This window comes from Heptranchias perlo, chromosome 12 (genome assembly GCF_035084215.1).
Source record: "Heptranchias perlo isolate sHepPer1 chromosome 12, sHepPer1.hap1, whole genome shotgun sequence".
Taxonomy (NCBI): Eukaryota; Metazoa; Chordata; class Chondrichthyes; order Hexanchiformes; family Hexanchidae; genus Heptranchias; species Heptranchias perlo.
In genome coordinates, this window is record NC_090336.1 from 20,860,828 (window position 1) to 20,885,881 (window position 25,054).

Sequence of the window (25,054 nt, forward strand, 5' to 3'; positions counted from 1 at the left end):
GAACTCTTGATTTCAGTCATGTTTCAATGTGAGCCCTTGACAAGTGGAAGCCTGCTACTTCCCAAAGGGAAGAGGGGAAGGAAAAACTGTAGGACCAGTTTACTATTTACTAGGGCCTTTCTCACTTGTTGCACGGAAGCTAAAATAATCCTGCCTCTTAATAGCATTCCCTTGCTGCCTTTTACTGAAGGAAGAAGAAAGAGCAGCACTGAATCCTAGCTCAGCCAACATCTGAGAACTCTATGAATGGGGGCCCAGAGCCACACGGAGCAGCAAGTCTGTTGAGGGCTGCAGAGGAACTGGGAGGTGGGCTTCAAATGACACTTAGTACTACTAAAGGCAGTGACACAGTTACTGAGGTTTTATGAATGATGTCAAAAACTAATCTCCCCTTACCCCCCTTAAAACAAATGCTTCTGATTTTGGTGCTGTGGTAAACATATTTAACGTCTTAATTCCACCCTACGATGTGTTTGACTAGAGCTAGTGATAGAAAGAATTTAGTATTTATAATCTCAACTTTGCATGGAACTAATTATATGTTGTTAGTCTGACTGAATTGAAGATCAGTTTTTAAAAGTGTAATAAAGAAGTGTGTGTGTGTTAGGCAGCATTCATTTGGATCCATAACTAGATCTAACACTGTAATATATCATTTTATTTATTATGAGAAAAATATGGCTTTCAGCTCTGCCAGGAAAGTCATTTGTGGCCATCCATGCCTGCACCTACAAATGCCCACCCTGTCTTAATAAAATTGCAGTCAGAGGTTTATAGGATTTGGTCAGTCCTTGGGTCACAAAAGTAGATGTTTATGGAGGTGAATTAGTGAGCACAGAAGGTTGAAATGGGACTGGGGAGCAATGTGACAGGAGAGAGTGGCAAGGGGAGAAAATTCACTGAGCAGGAGGGAGTCGGGAGGTGGCAGAGGGCATCAGTTCATGAGAAGAGGCGGCATGAGTGAACATTGTGGGGGGGGGGGGGGGGGGGGAAGGAAGCCAATATTTAGTTTTAGGGTATATGGAACTTGGAGAATAGTGTCGGCTACCCTGAAGACTGAGCTAGGAGGACTCCTTCACATAATGGGTTAGTTTCGGCATGATGGGATAATGTTAAAGGAAGGAAGTGTTATGGGATATGTATGCTATATGGAAGATTTTAAGCATAGATGTTCCCTGAGCACAGACTGGGAATCATACCTGTGGCCTTCTGGATTCCGGTGGTGCACTTCAGTGTGGAGTTAGCTCTAGCTATCATGCTGGTCTCATCAAGTAATTTACAGCAGGAGGCTGCGGCAGTGGTGATGCTACTAATGTACAAGTTGCTCCAAAACCAAGGCATTTGTTTTGAGTCACTTGTCGTGAAGCTCTGGACAGATCCACATATGCTGTACCCGGTTGGTCTAACCTGCCCTCGTACTTCCACAGCTGGCCTATCTAGTTGGGCACCTCTCGGCCATTCCTCCTAGTCTCTTTCCTCATTGCCGTTATAACACTTAAACGTACAAGTATTCAAAAAATTAATAATCACGAGGGAGGGGAATCAAAACTTTTTTTAAGATGTTAAGTTTAAACAGTTTTGAAATTAGGAATTGAGCATAATTTTTTATCCCAGATCTACTCCCAATCTGTTTCCATCTTTAAAAATATTTAGACCAAGCTGGTATGTGACTGTGATTTTGAATGAGGGTATTGTGTTGGAATGTATTTCATGGAACACTGCTCGCTCTCTCTGCATAAACTGCTTGCTCATGATAAAAGGAAGGCTTGGTTAAATCCACTTCCCGTTGTATTTGGTAGCTCTCCTGCATTACTACTGATCTGTAGCCCATCTGACAATACTGTTTTGTGTTTCAGTAAAGGGGATGATGCTTCCATAGAGCCTTTAGGGTCAGACAAACAACCAGCTGAGAGCAAAGGAAAAGGTACAGTTCTTGTCAATGAGATAGAGTATTTAAATGTTAAATGATTTTGCAAACAATTTAGTAACCTAGAACTTTTTAAATGGGATTAAAGATTGTAAAAGTGAAATGTTATAAACTTTTAGTATCCTTTCCTTTATTATTTAGCCTGGCTCTTCTGTGTACATCTATTTTGTACTATTCGTAACCTCCAGTCAGTCCTCAGACTTGGGGTTCCATTTTGGTGCCATATTAAACCCTGACAGTGTGCAGAGTCTCAAGGTACCATTGGGACAAGCAAACTAGTCTGGAACATTACATAACATGTTTTGGTTTTGAAAAAATAAATGCCTTTTCAGACATCAAATAATTTAGACTGAAGCTGTTTATGAATGTTTTATGTTCATAGACTGCACATTGAGTTTGTGCATCAGTAAAAGAGTAACATAACAATTAAACTTTATTTGAGCTGTGGGTTTGTCTGTCTTCAAAAAAAATGCACACTGCTTGTGTCAAGTCATTGCAGTCTTAAATCTTTTAATTTTTTGAAGTATTTAAGGTGGGGAAAGATTGAGTAAGTGGGTTCTGCTTTGATTATAGTGTTGGCTTCTGGCTACTGATATGTGGTGTGAGCCAAATGAATTTAAGGCTTCCCTTCACTAACCATTTGTCTGAAATATTGTCTCAGAACAAGCTGCTTCTACCCCACCAACGGTGGTCTCTCTTTTCCTTAATTGTCTGACATAGTTTGTGAGACTGCTAAATTTCTGCCACGTGAAAAAAATTTTGGCAAATTTTGTGTTGTGGATTCATGCCCACTGGTTATTGGATTGAGACTGTCCAAACTGATTTCCTGTGGATTCATCTGCAGACTGTTCTTTTAACCTCAGAGCAGATTTTATCACAGATTACAGAATAAATAGTTAGTATTTTAACAGCATGAGTCATCTATTCTGTGCGTATGTGAAATGCTATTTCCAAAACAATTATGCATCGCTTTTTCTTCTGGATGCGAGACCACAATGCACAATACTTTCCCTATTTTCTCTCACTTTACCTCTCTCACTTGAAGGCGCTGACTCCTGGGCACAGTTCCATGGATAGTGGCAGCTTTGCTGTATGTTGCCTAAATGGTCATTCTTTGTGTGGCCTTGGGCCATGAGTGTTGTTAAGCTGTATGATGTGGAGGGCATCACAGCTGAGCCTGATCATGCCCGCGTGCACACTTTCCAGCAGGGGTCACTAGGGAATGATGAGTATGAAAGCTTCAATTTTGCCCCCTTTCTTGGAGAAAATTGTACTGCCCACCACCACCATGCTGCTGGGTTGAGGGTAGATAACTCGACACAAACTTGGAATTCAAACTTTCTGCTTTGTTTGCCTTAGTCTTATTGCTACCCCTGTTGATGTCTAAATTTCATCCAGGCCATCGAGGGAGCAAATTACCTTTTCAAAAAAAAATTAGATATTAGTAGTTATTGAGTGTACACAGTAAAAGATAATGTGGATGCAGTGTGTTTCTGTTATTTTACTAGGTCTGGGAACGTTGGATGAAAGGTGTTCACTGGAGTATGCTTGACTTGCTAAAGTGGTCGCTATAATAAATGATCTCATATAGCTGCAGTCTGCAATAATTCTGCCTTTGTACAGAGTAAAAACAGAAAATGGGCAAATACGTATGAAGAGCTTCACCTGAACTGTTAATTTTCCTTTATCTCTCATGCTGACTGACTTATGTCAGCATTTTATGTTTTTTTTTTAATTTTCCAGTTTTTGTGGTTTTTCTTTAAAAATACTTTGTGTTTGAGATTAAAAGTTCTAGTAACATGACTAATGAAACTTTCTGGTGTAAAAAATGTTTAGCCGTTCAAGTGCTTCTATCATTAACAAAGCTGTTTCTGATTACCATCTTCTCCCTGTTTACCCCCCAGCTCCCCTACTCTTGCCATCTGCCTGTAGATAAAACTTTTTCCTCAGTTTCCTTACTAATTCACACTTAAACTCCCATCTTCCTCTCTTCTCGGTGCCACCTGTTACAGTACTTTGCTGCTGTTGAACTGCTCCCCTGACTCTGCCTTCGACACCTCATTACCACTAAATCACTTGTTGCTTTCCACCCCTGCCATTCCTGTGGGACAATTCCCATCTTGGTTTCCTGAAGTCAAAACTTGACACATGGCAAATGCAGTCAATCATGGACAGATTTGACTCGACCATATCATGCATTACCGCTCTGCTCAGCCTGCTACTGCAGGATCATCCTGGAGGGCAAGGACAACCCTTGGCTCTTCTCCATGACTGGAGGAGGAGCTGATACAGGGGAGGATGCACGAGGCCAGAGTTGGAAGAACAAAGAGTTCGGGGGTTTGTGGGGAGGTTGTTGGGCTGGAGGAGGTTACAGGGATATGGAGAGGCAGGGTCATGAAGGGACTTAAACATGAGGATGAGAAATTTTAAATTGGAGACATTGGGGGAATCGGGTGCTAATGCAGGCCAGCAGGGGTGATAGGTGAACTGGATGGTGTGGGCTGTGATATGAGTAGCAGAGTTTTGGATGAGCTGAAGTTTAGAGGGTAGAGTGTGAGGTTGGCCGGGAGAACATTGGAATAGTCAAATCTGGCAGTGACAAAGGCATGGATAAGGGTTTCACTAGCAGAGAGTCAGCCCAGGGCAAAGACGATTGATTTATGAAGGCATTAGCTGAAGCTATTTGGGCCCCTTATCTGTAACCAGAGCCAATGCATAATTTGGGGCTATTAGCTTGACCCACTTGAACCCAAATAGCTTCAACTGCAATATCACAGGGACAAAGAACCAAGGGAAATGTGTATGTTACATAAGCATAGACCTAGATTAGATATCAGCAGGTTTTCCTTTTCACAGAGGGTCATGGATCAGCTTGTGCATTAAGCACAGATTTGCTGCAAGCATTCAGAAGGGATTTGGGCAGGTTCCTAGGTGTGGCTGATATCACAGGGTACAAAAGATATGTGAGATTTTGGGGTGATGTGCCTCGTGGTCACAGGGATCTGGAACTCATTTTGATCACCTTTAGGGGTTGGAGAGTAATATCCCAGATTTCCCCCCCCCCCCCCCCCCCTGAATTGACCTCGGGTTTAAAAGAAAAATTTGCTTCTCGCAGGAGGTTATGTAGTTGCTGAGTGTGGATGGCATTGGGAATTGTGTGATCAGTTGCAACTTGACTGTATGGGACAGTCTCCCTGGGCCAGCTGGTCTTTTTTTGTATGCTCCTAAGAGGCTATTCCAGATTAATTGGACTTGGGGCCTATTGACAGGGTTAATAGGATTGAGCAGAATTATCAATTAAGTTTTTCTCATTGATCACAATGCATTAAAAACTAGATAATATATGGTAAGGACAAGACAAATTGTGATGTTGAGCTATATGTGATTTCTGCAGATTTGCGACCCTGTTGTATCAAGCAGAGAGGGACTGAAATGGGAACCAATTGTGATTTTGTCAGGTGTTGATTGTGTTACAGATGCAATTATCCTGACCCCATGCTTCTTCATGTGTTGCAGCTAAACTGACAGCCCAGGTTATGCAGAACCCACAGGTCTTAGCAGCTTTACAGGAAAGACTTGACAGTGTCACGCACACTCCTTCCAGCTACATTGAAACGTGAGTACAGCAATGCGCACACAGTAAGATTGCTTAAAAGTTAAACTCACAGATTGTAATCTCTAGAAAAAATTTGTTTGGTTGCAACGATTGCATCATAATGTAATCTTAGTGCTTTGTTTCCTTTTGAATTTGTTATTCTCTGGCATTGCTTACGGGTAGCCTGGGACCTGGAGTGCGGTCTTTAACCTTTTTGTAGTGGGCCCATTGTGGCCTAAAAGCAACAGTGGTTTACTATAATAAGGAAATTCACTGAACCAATATATCACATGACTAACACAAGGTAAAATATTACACACAATGGAAGGAACAGGCCTCACAAATAGAACTTTTAATATTTACCTACTGTATAAAATTTAGGATGCAAATAACTTCATTCCTCCCCCCACCCCCAAGCTTTGTTTTTTTTCATTTGATTACATGATTATAAAGGATTTTCTCTTCCTTCCCCCACCCTCCATAGTGAGTTTTTAGTTGCTGAAGCTGTTGTTGGTATAGCACTGCACCCGGGAGGTTTTTTGAGATTCCATTAACGAGCACCTTGAACATGCTCTGCGCCTGATGGAGAGTTATATCGGAGGTTAATATTTGAGCTCAACGTCAAAGTGGCGCAAACATCAATGACAAATCAAAAATTCAAATGTGAAAAATACAACTTTCATTTTTTCTTCTATGGAATTTGTCAACAGGAGATATAAATTCCCAGGCCCAATTGTAGGATCCTTTTCTACCAGGTTGCTATGTAATTCGGTTATTGTTGTACATTCTTGGTGATGCAGTTCCACATGAGCTGGGTGAAAATTACAAATTGCATGATGAATCTTTCGCACATTTGTCCACAACAGCTGGAAATCCACAAGGTGGCATATCCAATTCTGGGACTGCAGCCTAGGATTTGGACGGGGGGGCAGACCTGCCTAAGGGCAACTTCTTGTAGGAGTTTCTAAAGTTAAATGACTAAAATTGGGGTAATTGATCACTACCAGCTAATCCAGGAGCAAAGTTTTGGAACAGAAATATTAGTGCCCCCACAACCCCCTCAAACTGCACCATGTTGCTGTTGCTTTTCCAAAACAATTCTTTGCTTTTTATTACAATTGTAAGACAATTACTGATTTACGAATTGCAGTAACTAACCTGTACTATTGGGGGAAAAAAAATCTCCTCACTTTCATTAAAACAAAATTAAGCTGCTTCTTTCCAACCGTTACTTAACCTCTAATACTTGGGGGTTGAGCAGTAAGTTGTTTTGCACTAAAGAAAGTATTGCAGAACTTGCATTTATCTAGCACCTTTTATTACCATAGGCCACTCCAAAAGTGCTAAATAATCGATGAATCACTTAATGAAATGTCCTCACTGTTGCTGTATAGGTAAATATGGCCCCAATGTGGATACAAGGACCTACAAAGAGCAATGAGATGAATGACTAGTTAATCTGTTTTAGTGGTGTTAGTTGAGGAATGAATGTTAACCAAGACACCAGAAGAGCACCCTGCTCTTAGCAAAAATTGCCATGTGATCTTATAGGTAGACGGGGTCTTGGTTTAACGTTTCATCTGAAAGATGGTCCTAATTACTACTCTCTGAAATCAACTGCTGATTAGCTGCAGGAATATAACATGTTTAGTGTATGATACAGTTCTCTGCAATTTCATGCGACAATGCAAAACTGAAGGAGTTACCTGAACAGAAAGATTAAATTTAAAAATAGGTATAATGGGCTGTGCTTGCAGCTTTAACAAATCATTAAACCGGAATCAAGATCTATTACAATTCCAATATGCTCCAGATACTTTTTTTCATGCTCAGTGTAAAAGTTCACTTCCACGGGCAAGCTCATGCTCCTAAGAACCAAAACGTGGCCTTGTGTGCAAATTAATCTGGGTTAACAGCTATAAGGTAAATGATGAACCCTTCTGTTGGTGAAGTACACACTAAAAATAGCCCTGGTTACCACCATATGTACATGATTTCTATAACTGATGGAAAATAACACTGACAGATTGTATGTCACAATACAACAATGAATCAAGTTTATTAAGAAAGATTGAACAAGACACAGGAAACACAGCAAATTTCACTAGTTTGCAACACTTTAGTTAAAGTCCCTGTTTCAAAATAATAAATGTCTCTAAACCCTTGTATGTCTCTTTAGTAGTTAGCTTGGACCAGACACTCTGATCGGTTTCAAGTGAGACTGGAAGCTTATGGAGCACTCTACTGGCTTCAACTTATTAAATACATTCAACCTGTTAACTGCATGGAGAAGTAGAAATACACTGAAGAATCATTGCTGAAAACTGCAGGTTTTTTCTGTCTCCCTTTGCTTTGCAGTCCACACTGAGACAAAAGAGCAAAAAGATATCCTTCACAATTAAAGCTATCAATCACAAATAGGTTCAACGGCACAGTTACTGTCTCCCCTACCAATTCACACTCCTGCAGAAATTAGCCAAACTGAGAACCTTATTTACAGGGCCCCAATAGGATTGTTGCAAGGTTATGACAGACATATAAGTGACCTGGCTTCTATCACCTCAGTGGATTTGGCAGTCAATTATATTGTTCTGACAGGGTTTGTTGCAGAGTATCCCATTCCCCATGCAGTGAAGAACTCATTATCTATATGATAGTATTTAATTATTATGGCAATGTTACCAGGAAACACCTAAATAATACTATAACCTTTTGTCAACTTCCAAATGTATGCTGAAGACACCAGCTCTACCTCTCCACCACATTGCTGTACTGTCAGACTGCTAGTCTGATATCCAGTCATGGATGAACTTCAGTCTTCTCCAATTAAACATTGGGAAGTCAGAAGTCATCGTCTTCGGCTGCTGCCACAAATTCCATACCTTCGCCACCAATTCCATTCCCCTCCCTGGTCCTTGTCAGGCTGCCCAGGCTGTTTGTAAACTTAATTGACCCCGAGCTGAGTTTCTGGCCCCATTTACTCTCCATCACAAAGACCTCCTTTTTCAACCTCTAACATCACCCACCTCTGCCCATCTGCCACTGAAACCCTCATCCGTGCTTCCAGACTCAACTTTTCCAATTCCCTTCTGGCCGGCTTCCCATCCTCCACCCTCCATAAATTTCAGCTCATCCAAAACTGCTGCTTGTGTCCTATCCCACACCAAGTCCCAATCACCCTCATCCCTGTCTTTGTTGACCGACATTGTCTCCCGATCCTCTTTTGCTTAAGATTTAAAATGTCCATCCTTGTGTTTAAATCTCTTTGAGCTTGCCTCTTCCTTGCTCCATAACTTCCTACAGCCCTATGATCCCCCTCCACCCTGAACTTTCCGTTAATCTGATTCTGGCCTTTGGTGCATTCAACACCCACCCCCCCCCCCCCCCCCTCCGGCCGTGCTTTCACAATCTAGGGGCCACGCTCTGGAATTGCTCCATAAACGCCCCTGCCTGTCCACCTGCCTCTACTCCTTAAAACCCACCTCTACTCCTTAAAACCCACCTCTTTGACCAAGCTTTTGATCACCCCTCTAAATATGACCACCATTGTCTCTGCATACATTTTTGTCTGGTTACACCTCTGAAGTCCCTTGGAATGTTTTTCTATGTTAAAGACATTATATAACTTTTATGTCCTTGTATTAATACCTCATTGAAATTGAAATATTTTAATGGGCAATCAGCTGAGTTGCTACATAATGGTAAAATTCAAGAGTTGATGTTGAAGGTCACATACTGTGCTGTACAGACTAGGAAAGTCGCCGGTCTGATGCTTGGTCTATATTAAGTTGACTGATATCAGCCAAGATGGGATGGGAATTTGGACGAGGTTTGGTTACAGTGAGGGTGCTGCAATTATTCTGAAAAGCTCCAGGCAAGAGTGGTGAAAAGCAGCCAGGATTTCCTTTCCTGTTTGCTGTCCAGTGACACTGCTGGAAAGTACATATTTGGTAAGGAGTTGGCTGTGATGCACCCATGAAAAAATAGCCTGGCTGTATTTATTGTCTAAGCTCAAGTGTGAATAATGGCTATTTGGGTGAGTTTTTGGAGGGCTACCCGTATTCACGAAACTGTATACCAGCTTGAGCCGCTGCCTCAGAGAGAGGAGAAAACTGTAGCTGAATCCTTATTTACAAAGCAGCAATGAGTTTAAGACAATAATTCCATGTTTGGGCTTCTATTAACATTGATGATGCACTTGAATTATGCTCCTGCCCAAAATGTACAGGATAAATTGTTCCAATTAATTTGTTACTTAGGAAGAATATCTACCAGGAATTCTATAGAAACATTAGCTAATTTTGTGCTGAAAATAGAGAACCACTTCGATTTCAGGCATTGTATCAGCATAAAGCATGCTCAACCATATATAGCAGCTGCAGTATAAAACTCCCTGTACTCTGTCCCAACAATATGCCTCAGCCCAAACGTCAGAAGAGAACCCCTGCTGGACGAGTGTTACATTTTATTGCCCACACCAGCTATCCTGTCCCCTTAAGTGAAACTGCCAACTGCGTTCTGAATTATGGTCTCTTTTCTGCTGTGGTTGATACCCACTAGGATCTGGATTGTGACTGCCCCAAACATTCTACATTTAAGCAGCAGATGGGCAGAGGTGGAAGTAGGCAAGTCTTTGTGATGGACAGGATATGGGGTTGGAAGCTCCACTCAAGGTCAAAACAGGGCACTGAAGTTGTGAACAGTCTGGTTCAGCCTGAGACAGTAGGGAGGAGGTTGAAGTAATGGTACAGAATTTGTGACAGGGACCAAAGACAAGGGATTTGGTTTTCCCTATACTTAGCTGTAGGAAGTTGCGACTCATTCAAGACTGGATGTCGGGCAAACAGTCTGACAGCACAGAGTCAGTGGAAGATTGAGAGGTAGAGTTAGGTGCCATCAACATACATGTGGAAACTGACCCCATATCTGTGGATGACTTTACCAAGGGGCAGTGGGTAGATAAGGAAGAGGAGGGGACCATGAATAGACCCTAGAGGGACTCCAGAGGTGACAAGGCAGGAGTGGCAACAGAAGCGACTGCTGGAGATGCTCTGGCAACAATTGGATCGATAAGAGTAGAACCAGGCGAGGGCAGTCCCACCCAGCTGGACAACAGATTGGAGGCATTGGAGAAGGATGGTCTGGTCAACCATGTTAAGGAGGGGAAGACATGCCCTGTGGAAACATTGATTGAATACAGTTGTTTCAAAAGCACAACACCTGCTTTTGCTACAGATTTGTAATATATATTTCAAAACATTTAATTCTTTCATGATACTAGACCATGAAATTGGGCCAAGAGCACCCTTTGCCTTTCCTGCTCCTCCATACAACCCTGAATACCTTTCAGGAAAGCAGACTGAGGGTGAAATATAATTAAAGTCTCAATGTCCCTGCACTGTTCGTAACCTGTTGCTTGTGACTCCTCTTGCTTCGGGTTCCATTCCAGTGCTACATTAATGCAACAAAAACCATGGGCTGAAATCTGATCTGCAGCTTGGCCTGGTCAGAGTTGAAACATTTTTATTCTTTTGTATATTGGATAGCAGAACAGCAGAGGTCAGCCAGAGGCGACAGTAATCAGGGCAGATGTCTCATCAAATTTATCCTGCTGATTGCTGGTAGCAGAAATAAAATCTTGCGGTGTTCAGTTACAGGTCCTATTTCCTCAGATAACGGACTAACAGTGAAATGTAATTGGGAATTCGCAGTCCGTGCATTGTCCAGGTGGCTAAAGCAGATTCTGTTCCACTATTGCAGTAATCCAGCAGGCACAAGGCCTAGAGGCTTGTTCGTAGCTCAGCCTAGGCAGAGTTCACAATATGTTCCTATTCTTAGAGAAAATATACTGCAATTGCTTTTAAAGTGAGATAAATTATCCTATAATTGTCTAAATTATTCCTAATCTCCAATTACAAACTTTATTTGAATGATACATACAGAACCCTGAAAATTTTAAAATTGGAAGTATCCCCTCTTTTCCCACTGGTTTCCTTTCCTGAAGTTGTTGATTGCTTGCTGGGGTATGGTCCCGGCCCTTTGGCACTCTGAGCGTCAGCAGGATGTTGACTGGAGAGCATCATAGCTTGTGATCATTAAGTATCCACGCTTGCTTATTTCAGTAGTGGTGGTTGGATGATTGAGTGGGAGCCCTGGCTGGCTTTCTCCTCTATAACTGGGATGCTGAGGTCAATTGCAGCATCTTTACTATGGTTGTCAATCCTCCTGAATTGGCTGGGAGTCTCACGGAATTGAGGATTGATCTCCTGCTAGTGGATATAAGTGGATATAGAATAGTTTTGTTTAAAAGCAGACTTTACAGAGCTGTACTATTGCTTTAATTTTCACCATGTGCATTAACGTGGTTGAGAGCAAGTGGTTTAATTGGAGTTACTAAACATGACTGAGTGAAGGATTTGAATTAACAATGTGAAAGCTGAGGTACTCCTGAATTAATGTCTCAGAAAATAGGTAATTCAACCCCCTCACACTGTTTAAATTGGGATTGGGGGGGGAGTATTGCATTCTGCAATTTTTTTTTATTGGTAGTAAAAGGCAGAGAACATTGTACGCTACACTTCCTGTTTGTTATTTGTGCTATTAACTGTTTTGTGCAGTTTACCTAAAGCTGTAAAGAGAAGAATAAATGCCTTGAAACATCTTCAGGTCAAGTGTGCCCATATAGAAGCCAAATTTTATGAAGAAGTTCATGAGTTGGAGCGGAAATATGCAGCCCTTTACCAGCCATACTTCGAAAAGGTATGAGTGCTTAAAAAAACAAGCTATTTGGATATTGCTTGTAAAGTAATCCCTTACCTGGCAAATAACCCCTTAACTGTCTTAGGCCAAATGCTCTGGTGTTTGTTAAATATATTAAGATTGTTTGTAACCAAATATCACTTTTGGTATACCACAAATTGCTGTATTAAATGTATGTTTATCTTGACTTTCATATGTTTGTCATTTTGCAGTTGCTGTGGTGTATAGGTCTTGCAATTTTTAAATAATGCTTTTATGCTTATTAAAATGAGGGGTGTTCGTGCTTGAGAATTTTGCTTTATAACAGTATAACAAAGTTATACTGTTATAAACCAACATCAAGATTAGAGTATGGCATTGCAATGTTTTGCAACTGCGAACAAGGTCTTTGCCATCCATGACCTTGTTGTGGATGACTGCATTGACATCATGGTCTTGACGGAAGCTTAGTTCATGGTTGATGCCCCTTACTGAAACCACCCAGGCCCCCCCCCCACCCAAAGCCTGGCTATACCTTCAACCACCTGCTTCGCCCAAACTGCCGTGGTGACAGTGTGCCCCTTATCACTAATTTTGTGGTCTGCAATAGCGGTGCCATTGAATGTCATGTTGAGATGGCTGAGTTTTCTTTTGTTCAAGATGGTCATTATTTGTCACTTGTCAGCCCAAGCCTGGATGTTATCCAGGTGATGCTGTATGCTGGAATAGGCTGCTTCATTATTGGATGAGTTGAGAGTGGGAGTCCACTGGATTGTCCATCTAAACCACGCTACTGAATTCTGGAAAAATCACCAAGTATGAATACTGGAGTTCTGGGGTGGAAGAGGGATAGTGTCCCCCTATTCCTCTAGCACTTTCTCCTTTGAGCACCTCACCTTGTTCCACCCCTCACATCTCTCATTTAAAATCCTCATTCTCCACTGCCCACCCTATTTTCTCTGAGATATCCTCACTCCTTTCTTCCCTCATCCTCTACACTGAGCGGCTTCTCATGCTCGGTGATTTCAACCTGCACCTCAACGTCTTCCCTTCTGTCCTGAGTTTGCTGCCCTCCAATCCTCCCTTAACCTATCCCTCCATATAAACTCTCCTACCCATATTCACGACCACCCCCCCCCCCCCCCCCACCCCATATCCAGGCTTAGGCTGACAAGTGACAAATAATGACCATCTTGAACAAGGGAAAACCCAGCCATCTCACCCTGACATTCGATGGCACCGCTATTGCTGAGCTCACCGCCCCCCCCACCACAACCATCAACATCTTGGGGTCACCAATGACCAAAAGCTGAACTGGATCAGCCATATTAACACTATGGCTACGAGCAGGGCAGAGGCTGGGTACTCACGTGTGAGCATGAGTGGCTTACCTCCTGAACCCTCAAAGCCCCTCCAACATGTACAAGGATTAAGTCAGGAATGTGATGGAATATTCACCACTCGCTTGAATACGTTACAGCCACAACACCACTTAGGACGCTCGACACCATCTAGCACAAAGCAGTTTGTTTAATCCGTACTCCTCTACCACTGGACTTAATATCCATCTCCTTCATTGCTGGTGCAGTCTGTACAATCTGCAACTCACCAAGGTCACTCCAACGCCACGTCCCTCCCTTGCAACCTCTACGACTGAGAAAGACTAGAGCAGCAATGTTTTTTTTTTATTCGTTCACGGGATGTGGGCGTCGCTGGCAAGGCCGGCATTTATTGCCCATCCCTAATTGCCCTCGAGAAGGTGGTGGTGAGCCGCCTTCTTGAACCGCTGCAGTCCGTGTGGTGACTGTTCTCCCACAATGCTGTTAGGAAGGGAGTTCCAGGATTTTGACCCAGCGACAATGAAGGAACGGCGATATATTTCCAAGTCGGGATGGTGTGTGACTTGGAGGGGAACGTGCAGGTGGTGTTGTTCCCATGCGCCTGCTGCCCTTGTCCTTCTAGGTGGTAGAGGTCGCGGGTTTGGGAGGTGCTGTCGAAGAAGCCTTGGCGAGTTGCTGCAGTGCATCCTGTGGATGGTGCACACTGCAGCCACAGTGCGCCGGTGGTGAAGGGAGTGAATGTTTAGGGTGGTGGATGGGGTGCCAATCAAGCGGGCTGCTTTATCTTGGATGGTGTCGAGCTTCTTGAGTGTTGTTGGAGCTGCACTCATCCAGGCAAGTGGAGAGTATTCCATCACACTCCTGACTTGTGCCTTGTAGATAGTGGAAAGGCTTTGGGGAGTCAGGAGGTGAGTCACTCGCCGCAGAATACCCAGCCTCTGACCTGCTCTCGTAGCCACAGTATTTATATGGCTGGTCCTGTTAAGTTTCTGGTCAATGGTGACCCCCAGGATGTTGATGGTGGGGGATTCGGCGATGGTAATGCCGTTGAATGTCAAGGGGAGGTGGTTAGACTCTCTCTTGTTGGAGATGGTCATTGCCTGGCACTTATCTGGCGCGAATGTTACTTGCCACTTATGAGCCCAAGCCTGGATGTTGTCCAGGTCTTGCTGCATGCAGGCTCGGACTGCTTCATTATCTGAGGGGTTGCGAATGGAACTGAACACTGTGCAGTCATCAGCGAACATCCCCATTTCTGACCTTATGATGGAGGGAAGGTCATTGATGAAGCAGCTGAAGATGGTTGGGCCAAGGACACTGCCCTGAGGAACTCCTGCAGCAATGCCCTGGGGCTGAGATGACTGGCCTCCAACAACCACTACCATCTTCCTTTGTGCCAGGTATGACTCCAGCCACTGGAGAGTTTTCCCCCTGATTCCCATTGACTTCAATTTTACTAGGGCTCCTTGGTGCCACACTCGGTCAAATGCTGCCTTGATGTCAAGGGCAGTCACTCTCACCTCACCTCTGGAATTCAGCTCTTTTGTCCATGTTTAGACCAAGGCTGTAATGAGGTCTGGAGCCGAGTGGTCCTGGCGGAACCCAAACTGAGCATCGGTGAGCAGGTTATTGGTGAGTAAGTGCCGCTTGATAGCACTGTCGACGACACCTTCCATCACTTTGCTGATGATTGAGAGTAGACTGATGGGGCGGTAATTGGCCGGATTGGATTTGTCCTGCTTTTTGTGGACAGGACATACCTGGGCAATTTTCCACATTGTCGGGTGGATGCCAGTGTTGTAGCTGTACTGGAACAAAACCATCACCTCCAAGTTGCGTATCATCCTGACTTGGATATATATCACCGTTCTTCATTGTTGCTGGATCAATATCCTGGAGCTCCTTACCTAACGCCCTTATGGGAGCAACATTAGCACCAGGGCTGCAGAGGTTCAAGGAGATGGCCACCACTACCTTAGGGCAACTAGAGATGGCAATAAATGCGACCTTGGCGGTGTCACCAACATCCCAATAACAAATAAAAAGAATAAATAATATTTTTGAAAGAAGTTTTATCAAATCTACCACATGACAGAATGGTTTCTGGGCCACTGAGGCTAGCAGGGTGGGGTAATATTCTCTGTGGAGGATGGCTGACCAGGATTGAATCGAGCAGATGTGATGACTGGCAAATATTTTGGTCTTTGCCTAATGGCTTTTGGGAGCAGGGATTATTAGTGCAGAACTTTCACTCAGGAAGTTAAATGACTGGGTCGAATTCGTGGTAACGTCGACAGTATGCAGTCTGGAAGGAGCAAGCTTGATTGGTAAATGGCTCGTTCTCATTCCATGCTAGCTTGTGCTCATACGAGTTGGTACTGTATTCAAGTCTTGTAAGGGTGGGCTATACATTTACACATTTTAACATTGCATTGTGATTTCACTTATGAAAAATATTCTTGCATTCCATCTGGTCATTTAAAAAAAAACAATATTATGCTTAAATTGTTCGTAATCCGTTTTTGGCTCATTTATTTCTCTCTTTGCAGAGACGAGACATAACAACAGGCAATGTAGAACCTACAGATGCAGAGTGTGAATGGCATAGTGACAAAGAGGAAGAGGAGGAGTTAGCAGTAAGTCTCATTTAGTTGTGGAGAAATTTTATGTTCATTATTGTATCAGTACTGTATTCTTCACAGGTCTGCACAAATGCAGTGATATTTCTGCAGGCCTATTCCTTTCCCTCAAAATATAGATACAGCACTAATGAGTTGTAGGATAAAGTTTCCTTCACACTGCCCCACCATTGTGCTTGAGCCCAACATCAGAAGAGTGTCCCTTTCTGCACTAGTGTGACATTTTCCATTTCTCACACCAGCCATTCTGTGGCCTTGACTGATTTTGCCCATTTACTACCAGTTGTGCTATATTACGTGCAGTTTTGTGCTATGGGCACATGCCTACTGGAAACTGGAGTGGACTGCCCAAATGAATTTTTAGAAGAATCTGACAGAGAGGAAACTTGTTCCTGGATTCACATCCAAGTCCCAGAGATGAAAAGCCTTTGTCTAACACACTGGACTGTCCAGTCCACTGGCAGTGAGACTGAGAATCCAGGATAGCTTTCTGCAACAATATGTCCTAGAACCAACAAGAGGGCAGGTCATATTTGATTTAATAATGAGTATTAGGCTGTTAATTAAATCTGGCTCAACAGTATGATTGAGTTCAACATTGTGTTTGAAAGGGAGAAACCCGTAACAGCTGCTAAGAGTCTAAATTTAGGTAAGGCTGACTTCAACGGGATGAGACAGAGACTCTTCACAGTAAACAGAGCAAATCTGTTAATGGGTAAAATGACAGATGATCAGTGGGAGTTATTCAAAAAGGAATTTAACGTGATACAGAACCAGTTTATGCCCGTAAGGGGCAAGAGCTCAACTTGCCAAAAAAAAAAGCCATGGACGACAAAAGAGGTAAGGGACAACATGAAACTAAAAGAAAAGCATACAAAAATGCAAAAAATAGCATAGATCTTGGCAACTGGGAGAGATCCAAAGAACAGCAAAGGGTGATGAGAGATAGTAAGATCTACAAAAAAGTACAAAAAGAAACTTGCAAGGGATATCAAAATCAACACATTTCTACAATTATATTAGGAAAAAGAGGGTGGTCGAGAGCAATGTGGGCCCCTTAAAAACTGATGGTGATGTTGTAAATGACAATAAGGAGATGGTGGACATATTAAATAATTACTTTGTGTCAGTAGTTACAGTAGAGGAAGAGGATAGCATGCCAGACGCCCCAAGGAACTTAATTTTGAATTGGGGACAGGGACTCACCATAGTTAGCGTAAACAAATTAACAGTAATGAAGAAAATAATGGCACTAAAGAGTGACACATCCCCAGGACCAGATGATTTCCTTCCCAGGGTTTTAAAGGAAGTAGGTGAGAACATTGCAGATGCTCTAACTATAATCTTCCAAAGTTCTCTTGATTCAGGAACTGTTCCTTTAGATTGGAAAATTGCACATGACACAACATTATTTAAGAAAGGTGAGAGAGGGAAACCCGGGAATTATAGACCAGTTAGCCTAGCATGTGTTGTTGGGAAATTACTAATCTATAATTAAAGATAGTGACTGAGCACCTTTGAAAATTTTCTGCTGATCAGAGAGAGCCAGCATGAATTTGTTATGGGTAGGTCATGCCTGATGAACCTAATTGAATTTTTTGAAGAGGTGACTAAAGTAGTGTACAGGGAAATGGTCTATGGATGTTGTTTATATGGACTTCCAGAAGGCATTCGGTAAAGTCCGTCATAAGAGACTGTTAGCTAAAGTTGAAGCTCATGGAATTGAGGGCATATTATTGACCTGATTAGGAAATTGGCTGAGTGGCAGGAGACAGAGAGTAGGGATAATGGGCAGGTACTCAAATTGGCAGCATGTGACTAGCGGTATCCTACAGGGATCTCTGTTGGAGCCTTAACTATTCACTGTATTTATTAACGACTTGGATAACAGGATAGAGAGCCTCATATCCAAGTTTACCAATGACACGAAGATAGGCAGCATTGTAAGCAGTGTAGATGGAAGCATAAAATTACAGAGAGATATTAGATTAACTGGACAAAACTGTGTAAGGAATCTTACCAGGCCAGGTCCAACAGTTTTATTTGACAGTTATATGTTATATGTTTCCTTTTTAGGTCCAAAGCGGATAACCTCATGCATTGAAATCCATTTGCCACAGTTTTGTCCTAATGTGGCGATATGCTGGTGATGGACTGGGGTGGACAAATGTAAGGAATCTTACAACACCAGGTTATAGTCCAACAGTTTTATTTGAAAATCACAAGCTTTTGGAGCTTACCTCCTTCGTCAGGTGAGTGAGTGAACCCTTCACTCACTCACCTGACGAAGGAGGTAAGCGCCGAAAGCTTGTGATTTTCAAATAAAACTGTTGGACTATAACCTGGTGTTGTAAGATTCCTTACATTTGTCCACCCCAGTCCATCACCAGCATATCGCCACATTAGGACAAAACTGTGGCAAATGGATTTCAATGCATGAGGTTATCCGCTTTGGACCTAAAAAGGAAACATATACTTTCTAAATGGTGAAAAGCTTGAATCAGTGGAGGCCGAAAGAGACGGTCCATGTACATAGATCATTAAAATGTCATGGACAGGTACAGAAAATAATCAAAAAGGCTAATGGAATGCTGGCCTTTATATCTAGAGGACTGGAATACAGGGGGGATAGTAGTTATGCTACAGCTATACAAAGCACTAGTTGGACCACACCTGGAGTACTGTGTTCAGTTCTGGACACCACACCTTAGGAAGGATATATTGGCCTTGGAGGGAGTGCAGTGTAGATTTAGTAGAATGGTACCTGGACTCCAAGGATTAAATTGCGAGGAGAGATTGCACAAAATAGAGTTGTATTCCCTGGAATTTAGAAGATTATGGGGTGATTTGATCGAAATTTTCAAGATATTAACGGGAACTGATAGGGTCGATAGAGAGAAACTATTTCTGCTGGTTGGCGAGTCTAGGACTAGGGGACATCGCCTAAAAAGTAGAGCCAAAACTTTGTTAGGAAACACTTCTACGCTAAAATGTGGTAGAAGTTGGAAACTCTCCCGCAAACGGCAGTTAATGCTAGCTCAATTGTTAATAAATCTGAGATTGATAGACTTTTGTTAACCAAAGATATTAAAGTATATGGGGCTACAGCAGGTATGTGGAGTTGGGTCACAGATCAGCCATGATCTCATTGAATGGTGGAATGGGCTTGAGGGGCTAAATGGCCTACTCCTGTTCCTATGAAACCTTGACCAAAAAGTTGGGGGAAGTAAGCACATTGTGAAAATGCACACTTCAGTGGTCAAGTGAAAGAGCTTGTAATCCTGTTTGCTTTATGTTCATTACAGTACGATGAGACAATACAATTATCCTGTTTTTTTATTATTACCAATGTACTGATCAAGATTAAATGTTTGTATAAATAGGATGAAATGAAAAAGAAAGCAGCGATAGAGGAAAAAAAAGAATCGGAGCAGGAGGAGAACCCCAAAGGAATTCCTGAATTCTGGGTCACAATATTCAGAAATGTAGACATGCTGAGTGAACTTGTGGAGGTGAGCAAGGGAAGGGGATCGTTAGCATGTGCTGCAGAACATCGGTAACCTTTCTAGTTATATGAAGTGTTGCTGTATTTTTGACTACATGGAACAGTTGGTTTCCCTTTTTAGGCAGCGCAACCATTTAGCTGCATTTTAATTTTGAACGGTTAACTTTTAATGCTATGCAGCCAGTGAGGTACTTCAACAAAATAGAGACATTGAGTTTCACATAAATGTTCACTTATATTGCATTTAAAATATGTATCAAATGCTGGCCACAAACATTTTGAACAGATCTAATGTCTGATCATCAGGTCATGACTAGCACTGCTATATCTCACTATCACTATCTACTCTTGGGTACTTCATGATAGTACCACATCGTTGTTTGTTCAGCAACTGAAGTAACAATGGATTTTCTTTCCATCCAGTGGTTGACAGATTTTTAATGTTTTTCGCTTGCTTGCATATATTTTGTTTTTAGTTTTATACCCTTTAGTTTTCTCCTGTGCCATGTACCATTCCTCAGCTAAGATGGTAGCCAGGAACCCTGTGCATTCATTTGCGTGGTGCTCTGTAGAAGTCAGACTATGAATCATGATTTCCAGCTTTTTCTTTCATCGCTTTCATGAAGCGTCTCCCTCCTATGGCCAGAGTTAAATATTCATATGCTAAATATTCATTTCCAGTAATTTCCTCGTACACCGGCAAGAGACTAAGAAAGATAGCCGTATGAACTTTATACTTAATCCCTGAATATTCCAGTCGCCATGTTGTGTTTGGACACAGTTGTATCACAATACAAGGAGAATGTTTGAATGTTGTTAGCAATTGTGATCATTGATATTTATAATATAGATCTCGAATGTAGCACACGCCGTGGCATATTTTCTGTAATGCTTTTGTATAATAATTTCCTGTAACAATTTTCAGTTAGTCAATTGTAGTTGAGCTTATCTTAACCTAGGTACACTTACTCTACCGCATATTATTGTCATTCTTCCCATGTGATTGACTCCCAACGCTGATGTCCACTTTCATAGCAGCTGCAGCAGACCTTAGGATCAGTAAGTTAAACAAATTAGAAATAATTGAATACATGTAAATAAAGGAAAGTTTAAATTTTTAGACAATTATGTTCTTACCTCCGATACACGGCTTTTTTTTGCAGGTGAAAAATAGTTTTAAAATTTGGTTTCAATTCCTCTGGCTAAGATCATGTGGATTCCACAATATTTCCCAACTTAATTGGCCTGCCAATATGATAGTCAGAGTTCTGATCTGTAACTGACTCCAGCATTCATTTCAAGAGTCCATAGCAATTACACTTTCTAACCTTATAGGGCCATAGTATACATTCTGTTTTATGTGGAATAATATTCTGTTCTTCTAAAACAGCCCATCCTCTGACTTGCCATGATCAGTACCATGGGAGAATGACAAGTGTTTAGTAAAAACTTTATAGCTTTTTGGAGGGAATATAGACATCACTGCAAAACAAGGAAATGCCAGACAGCCAAGCGTTGACATGCAACCTCATTAGGATCGGGTACTTGTCTAGATCTGAATGCATTTTAATTGTCATTTTCTACAGGAACACGATGAGCCTATCTTGAAGCACTTGCAGGATGTACGAGTGAAGTTCTCCGAGCCCACTGAGCCTATGGTGAGTGTTTGTGAATGCTGGGGTAGAGATGGAAAGCTGAAGGATTTGGGATGCTAAAACTAATTTCTAAGTGTAAAAAACTACTAATGCTGGAAATGCACAGCAGGTCAATCAGTGTCTGTAAATCAAAAAGTCAGCTACGATGTTTCGTGTGTGTATCCCCTCATTAGAACTGAAGACTAAAAGATAAGCAGGCATTTAGTACAGTTTGAAAAATAGAGAGAAGAATGGGGAGAAAGAAAGAATCAACAGATACAGCAATCACAGGGAGTAAATGGGTGAAATAACCTGCAACTGCTTAATAGGACTTCTAAATATAAAAGATCATCAGTGAGTAATGGAGATACATGAAGGACAAAAGAATGTGCAAACAATGGAGGGTGAAAAGATATAGAAGAGACCCACGTAAAAAGATGAGGAAATGAGAGAGGAGAGGGTCACAAACAAGTGACATCTACAGCAGGATCTGAAATTGCAACTGAATGCTAGCAAATTGCTTTGAATCACCAGTATGAGGAAAAAAATTCCATCCAGACTATTTTTGGGATGCTATATCAAATTAGAATTCCTTCCATAAAAAATGCAATCACTGTGCAGCAAGGTCTGTCCATCTTTCTGGATATTATTTGAAATCAATAGGTGCAAGAATTCCTTATTGAATACATTTTTCACTGCTGTAAAATTAGGGGCCATGCAGGCCCTGCACAGAAGAACAAGAAGTCTGATCCCTGGTGTTGACAACGCTATGAAGAGGGACTCCATAAGTTGGTGTCTTCTGCCTCAAGCAGAAACCTCTTCTCTGGGACCTGAGGTATGTGAGATGCATAATAGGATAAAGAAAAGAATGGCAAACCAGGGAGCAGGACAGGAAAGTTGTGAAGAGCATATTTAAGATGAAAGTCAGGAAATATTTCTTTACACAGAGGATAATCAGTGGCTGGAATGAGTTCCCAGGTGGGGTGATTGAGGCCTGGCCACTATTTTGATTGAAGAAAAGTAGCAGGGTCGTATTCTGGGGATTGAGATAAAATGGGCTTAGGGTCATCTTTATCTGAAGCTATCCTAAAAGTTAAATTTGTTGATAGATGGAAAATTTGAGATGGTTCATTGAAAGGTAGAAAGACAAGGCTGTTCAAGTACAGCGACTAGATTTTTGATTGTGACATGACCGTTGAAGACAGATGTAGTGAGGACAGATGTTTCATAATATTGACCTCAGTTGTTGCTGGAAGATCATAAGTTGTAGGAACTACACAGATTCTTGTTAACATTGGGATTGAGGGTTATTAAAAATTCACCACAGGAATATTGTGGATAGGTGGGCTAGATGGACTGAAAGTGATCTGCCTGAAACTGTTAGTGTGCTACTAGCTGGGCCAGAGTTTCAACCTGCTGGTAATGTTTATCATAGCATAATGCAGGTTTTAGTAATCATGGCTCACAACAAACACAAATGGCAACGTTTCAGATATTGCTTCTTCTGCATAGGGAACTCTTTCTCTGTGCAGAAGTTTAAAAGTGCAATTCATTTAATTCCAGGTGATAACACTAACCTTGTGCGAACTCTGCAGAAGTGGTGTCATGTGAAGCTTTGGTATCCTGTGTAAGAATTTTCATGTTCATGTAGAATGCTGCAGTGCAGCATCACCGGATCTTGCAATACTGGCAACCAAGTACTATGGCTCCCGTGCTGTTGCATCAGAATCTTGGAAATGGCAGGGTGTCTGGCCATTGCGCCGTGGGGTATCTGGCCTTGATTAGGACATCTCCAAAAGGTCCATATTCTGCACTGTGCTGGATTATACTGAATCCAGGAGCAAGAACTGCTTTTCTCCGCAGCTTGCCAACAAGATATAGCCATTGTTTAAACCCGAGTTTACAAATTAGACAGCTGTTTTGATGTTTCCAATTCTTGATAGCTATTCTAGCCATCTCCATACATGTTCAATCTGCATGCCCCTCACTCTCTACCTTACAGTATCATAGAAAGTTACTGCACAGAAGGAGGCTATTCGGCCCATCGTGTCCGTGCCGGCCAAATTAAGAGCTATCCAGCTTAATACCACTTTCCAGCACTTGGTCCATAGCCCTGTAGGTTACGGCACTTCAAGTGTAGAGGGTTGTTTTTCAAACTGGAGGCCTGTGTCCAGCGGTGTGCCTCAGGGATCGGTGCTGGGTCCGCTGTTATTTGTTATTTATATTAATGATTTGGATGAGAATTTAGGAGGCGTGGTTAGTAAGTTTGCAGATGACACCAAGATTGGTGGCATTGTGGACAGTGAAGAAGGTTATCTAGGATCGCAACGGGATCTTGATAAATTGGGCCAGTGGGCCGATGAATGGCAGATGGAGTTTAATTTAGATAAATGTGAGGTGATGCATTTTGGTAGATCGAATCGGGCCAGGACCTACTCCGTTAATGGTAGGGCGTTGGGGAGAGTTATAGAACAAAGAGATCTGGGAGTACAGATTCATAGCTCCTTGAAAGTGGAGTCACAGGTGGATAGGGTGGTGAAGAAGGCATTCAGCATGCTTGGTTTCATTGGTCAGAACATTGAATGCAGGAGTTGGGATGTCTTGTTGAAGTTGTACAGGGCATTGGTGAGGCCACACTTGGAGTACTGTGTACAGTTCTGGTCACCCTATTATAGAAAGGATATTATTAAACTAGAAAGAGTGCAGAAAAGATTTACTAGGATGCTACCGGGACTTGATGGTTTGACTTACAGGGAGAGGTTAGACAGACTGGGACTTTTTTCCCTGGAGAGCAGGAGGTTAAGGGGTGATCTTATCGAAGTCTATAAAATAATGAGGGGCATAGATAAGGTCGATAGTCAAAATATTTTCCCAAAGGTAGGGGAGTCTATAACGAGGGGGCATAGATTTAAGGTGAGAGGGGAGAGATACAAAAGGGTCCAGAGGGGCAATTTTTTCACTCAAAGGGTGGTGAGTGTCTGGAACGAGCTGCCAGAGGCAGTAGTAGAGGCGGGTACAATTTTGTCTTTTAAAAAGCATTTGGACAGTTACATGGGTAAGATGGGTATAGAGGGATATGGGCCAAGTGCAGGCAATTGGGACTAGCTTAGTGGTATAAACTGGGCGACATGGACATGTTGGGCCGAAGGGCCTGTTTCCATGTTGTAACTTCTATGATTCTAAGTGCACATCCAAATACTTTGTAAATGAGTTGAGAGTTTCTGCCTCTACCACCCTTTCAGGCACTGAGTTCCAGACACCAACCACCCTCGATGAAAAAATTTCTCCTCAGCTCCCCTCTAGTCCTTCTACCAATTACTTTAAATCTATGCCCCCTGGTCACTGACCTCTCTGCTAAGGGAAATGGGTCCACCCTATCCACTCTATCTAGTCCCGTCATAATTTTATGTACCTCAATCAATAATATCTCAGTAGATCAGGTATGACTTCCCAAAACATGGATTTGTGCAGCAGAAGTTAATTTTTGCAACTCTTAAAGAGTAGAAGTGGGTAAACAACCTCAGGGTCAAATTTTATCGAGGTATTCTTAGTCTTGGTCTTTGCAGAAGATAATGTACTGTTTGTTTGCCCATTGTATAGTTCTGTCTGCATTTGGCTGGCCTGTGGTGCAACAGATACATAAATATATAAGGATAGATTTCTCCCAAAACAGTGT

At 42.2% G+C, this 25,054-nt stretch overlaps 1 protein-coding gene across 5 annotated transcripts in view; it reads left to right on the plus strand.

The window, feature by feature from the left end:
* nap1l4b (nucleosome assembly protein 1-like 4b) overlaps positions 1–25,054 on the plus strand; it is a 92,532-nt gene that overhangs the window by 22,939 nt on the left and 44,539 nt on the right. For all 5 annotated transcript variants that reach the window (XM_067993745.1, XM_067993741.1, XM_067993744.1 and 2 more), the window contains exons 3-8: positions 1,857–1,924; positions 5,444–5,543; positions 12,140–12,281; positions 16,150–16,236; positions 19,623–19,751; positions 21,331–21,402. In XM_067993745.1, the coding sequence (XP_067849846.1) occupies positions 1,857–1,924; positions 5,444–5,543; positions 12,140–12,281; positions 16,150–16,236; positions 19,623–19,751; positions 21,331–21,402 (598 nt within the window). The remainder of the gene's footprint in view (positions 1–1,856; positions 1,925–5,443; positions 5,544–12,139; positions 12,282–16,149; positions 16,237–19,622; positions 19,752–21,330; positions 21,403–25,054) is intronic.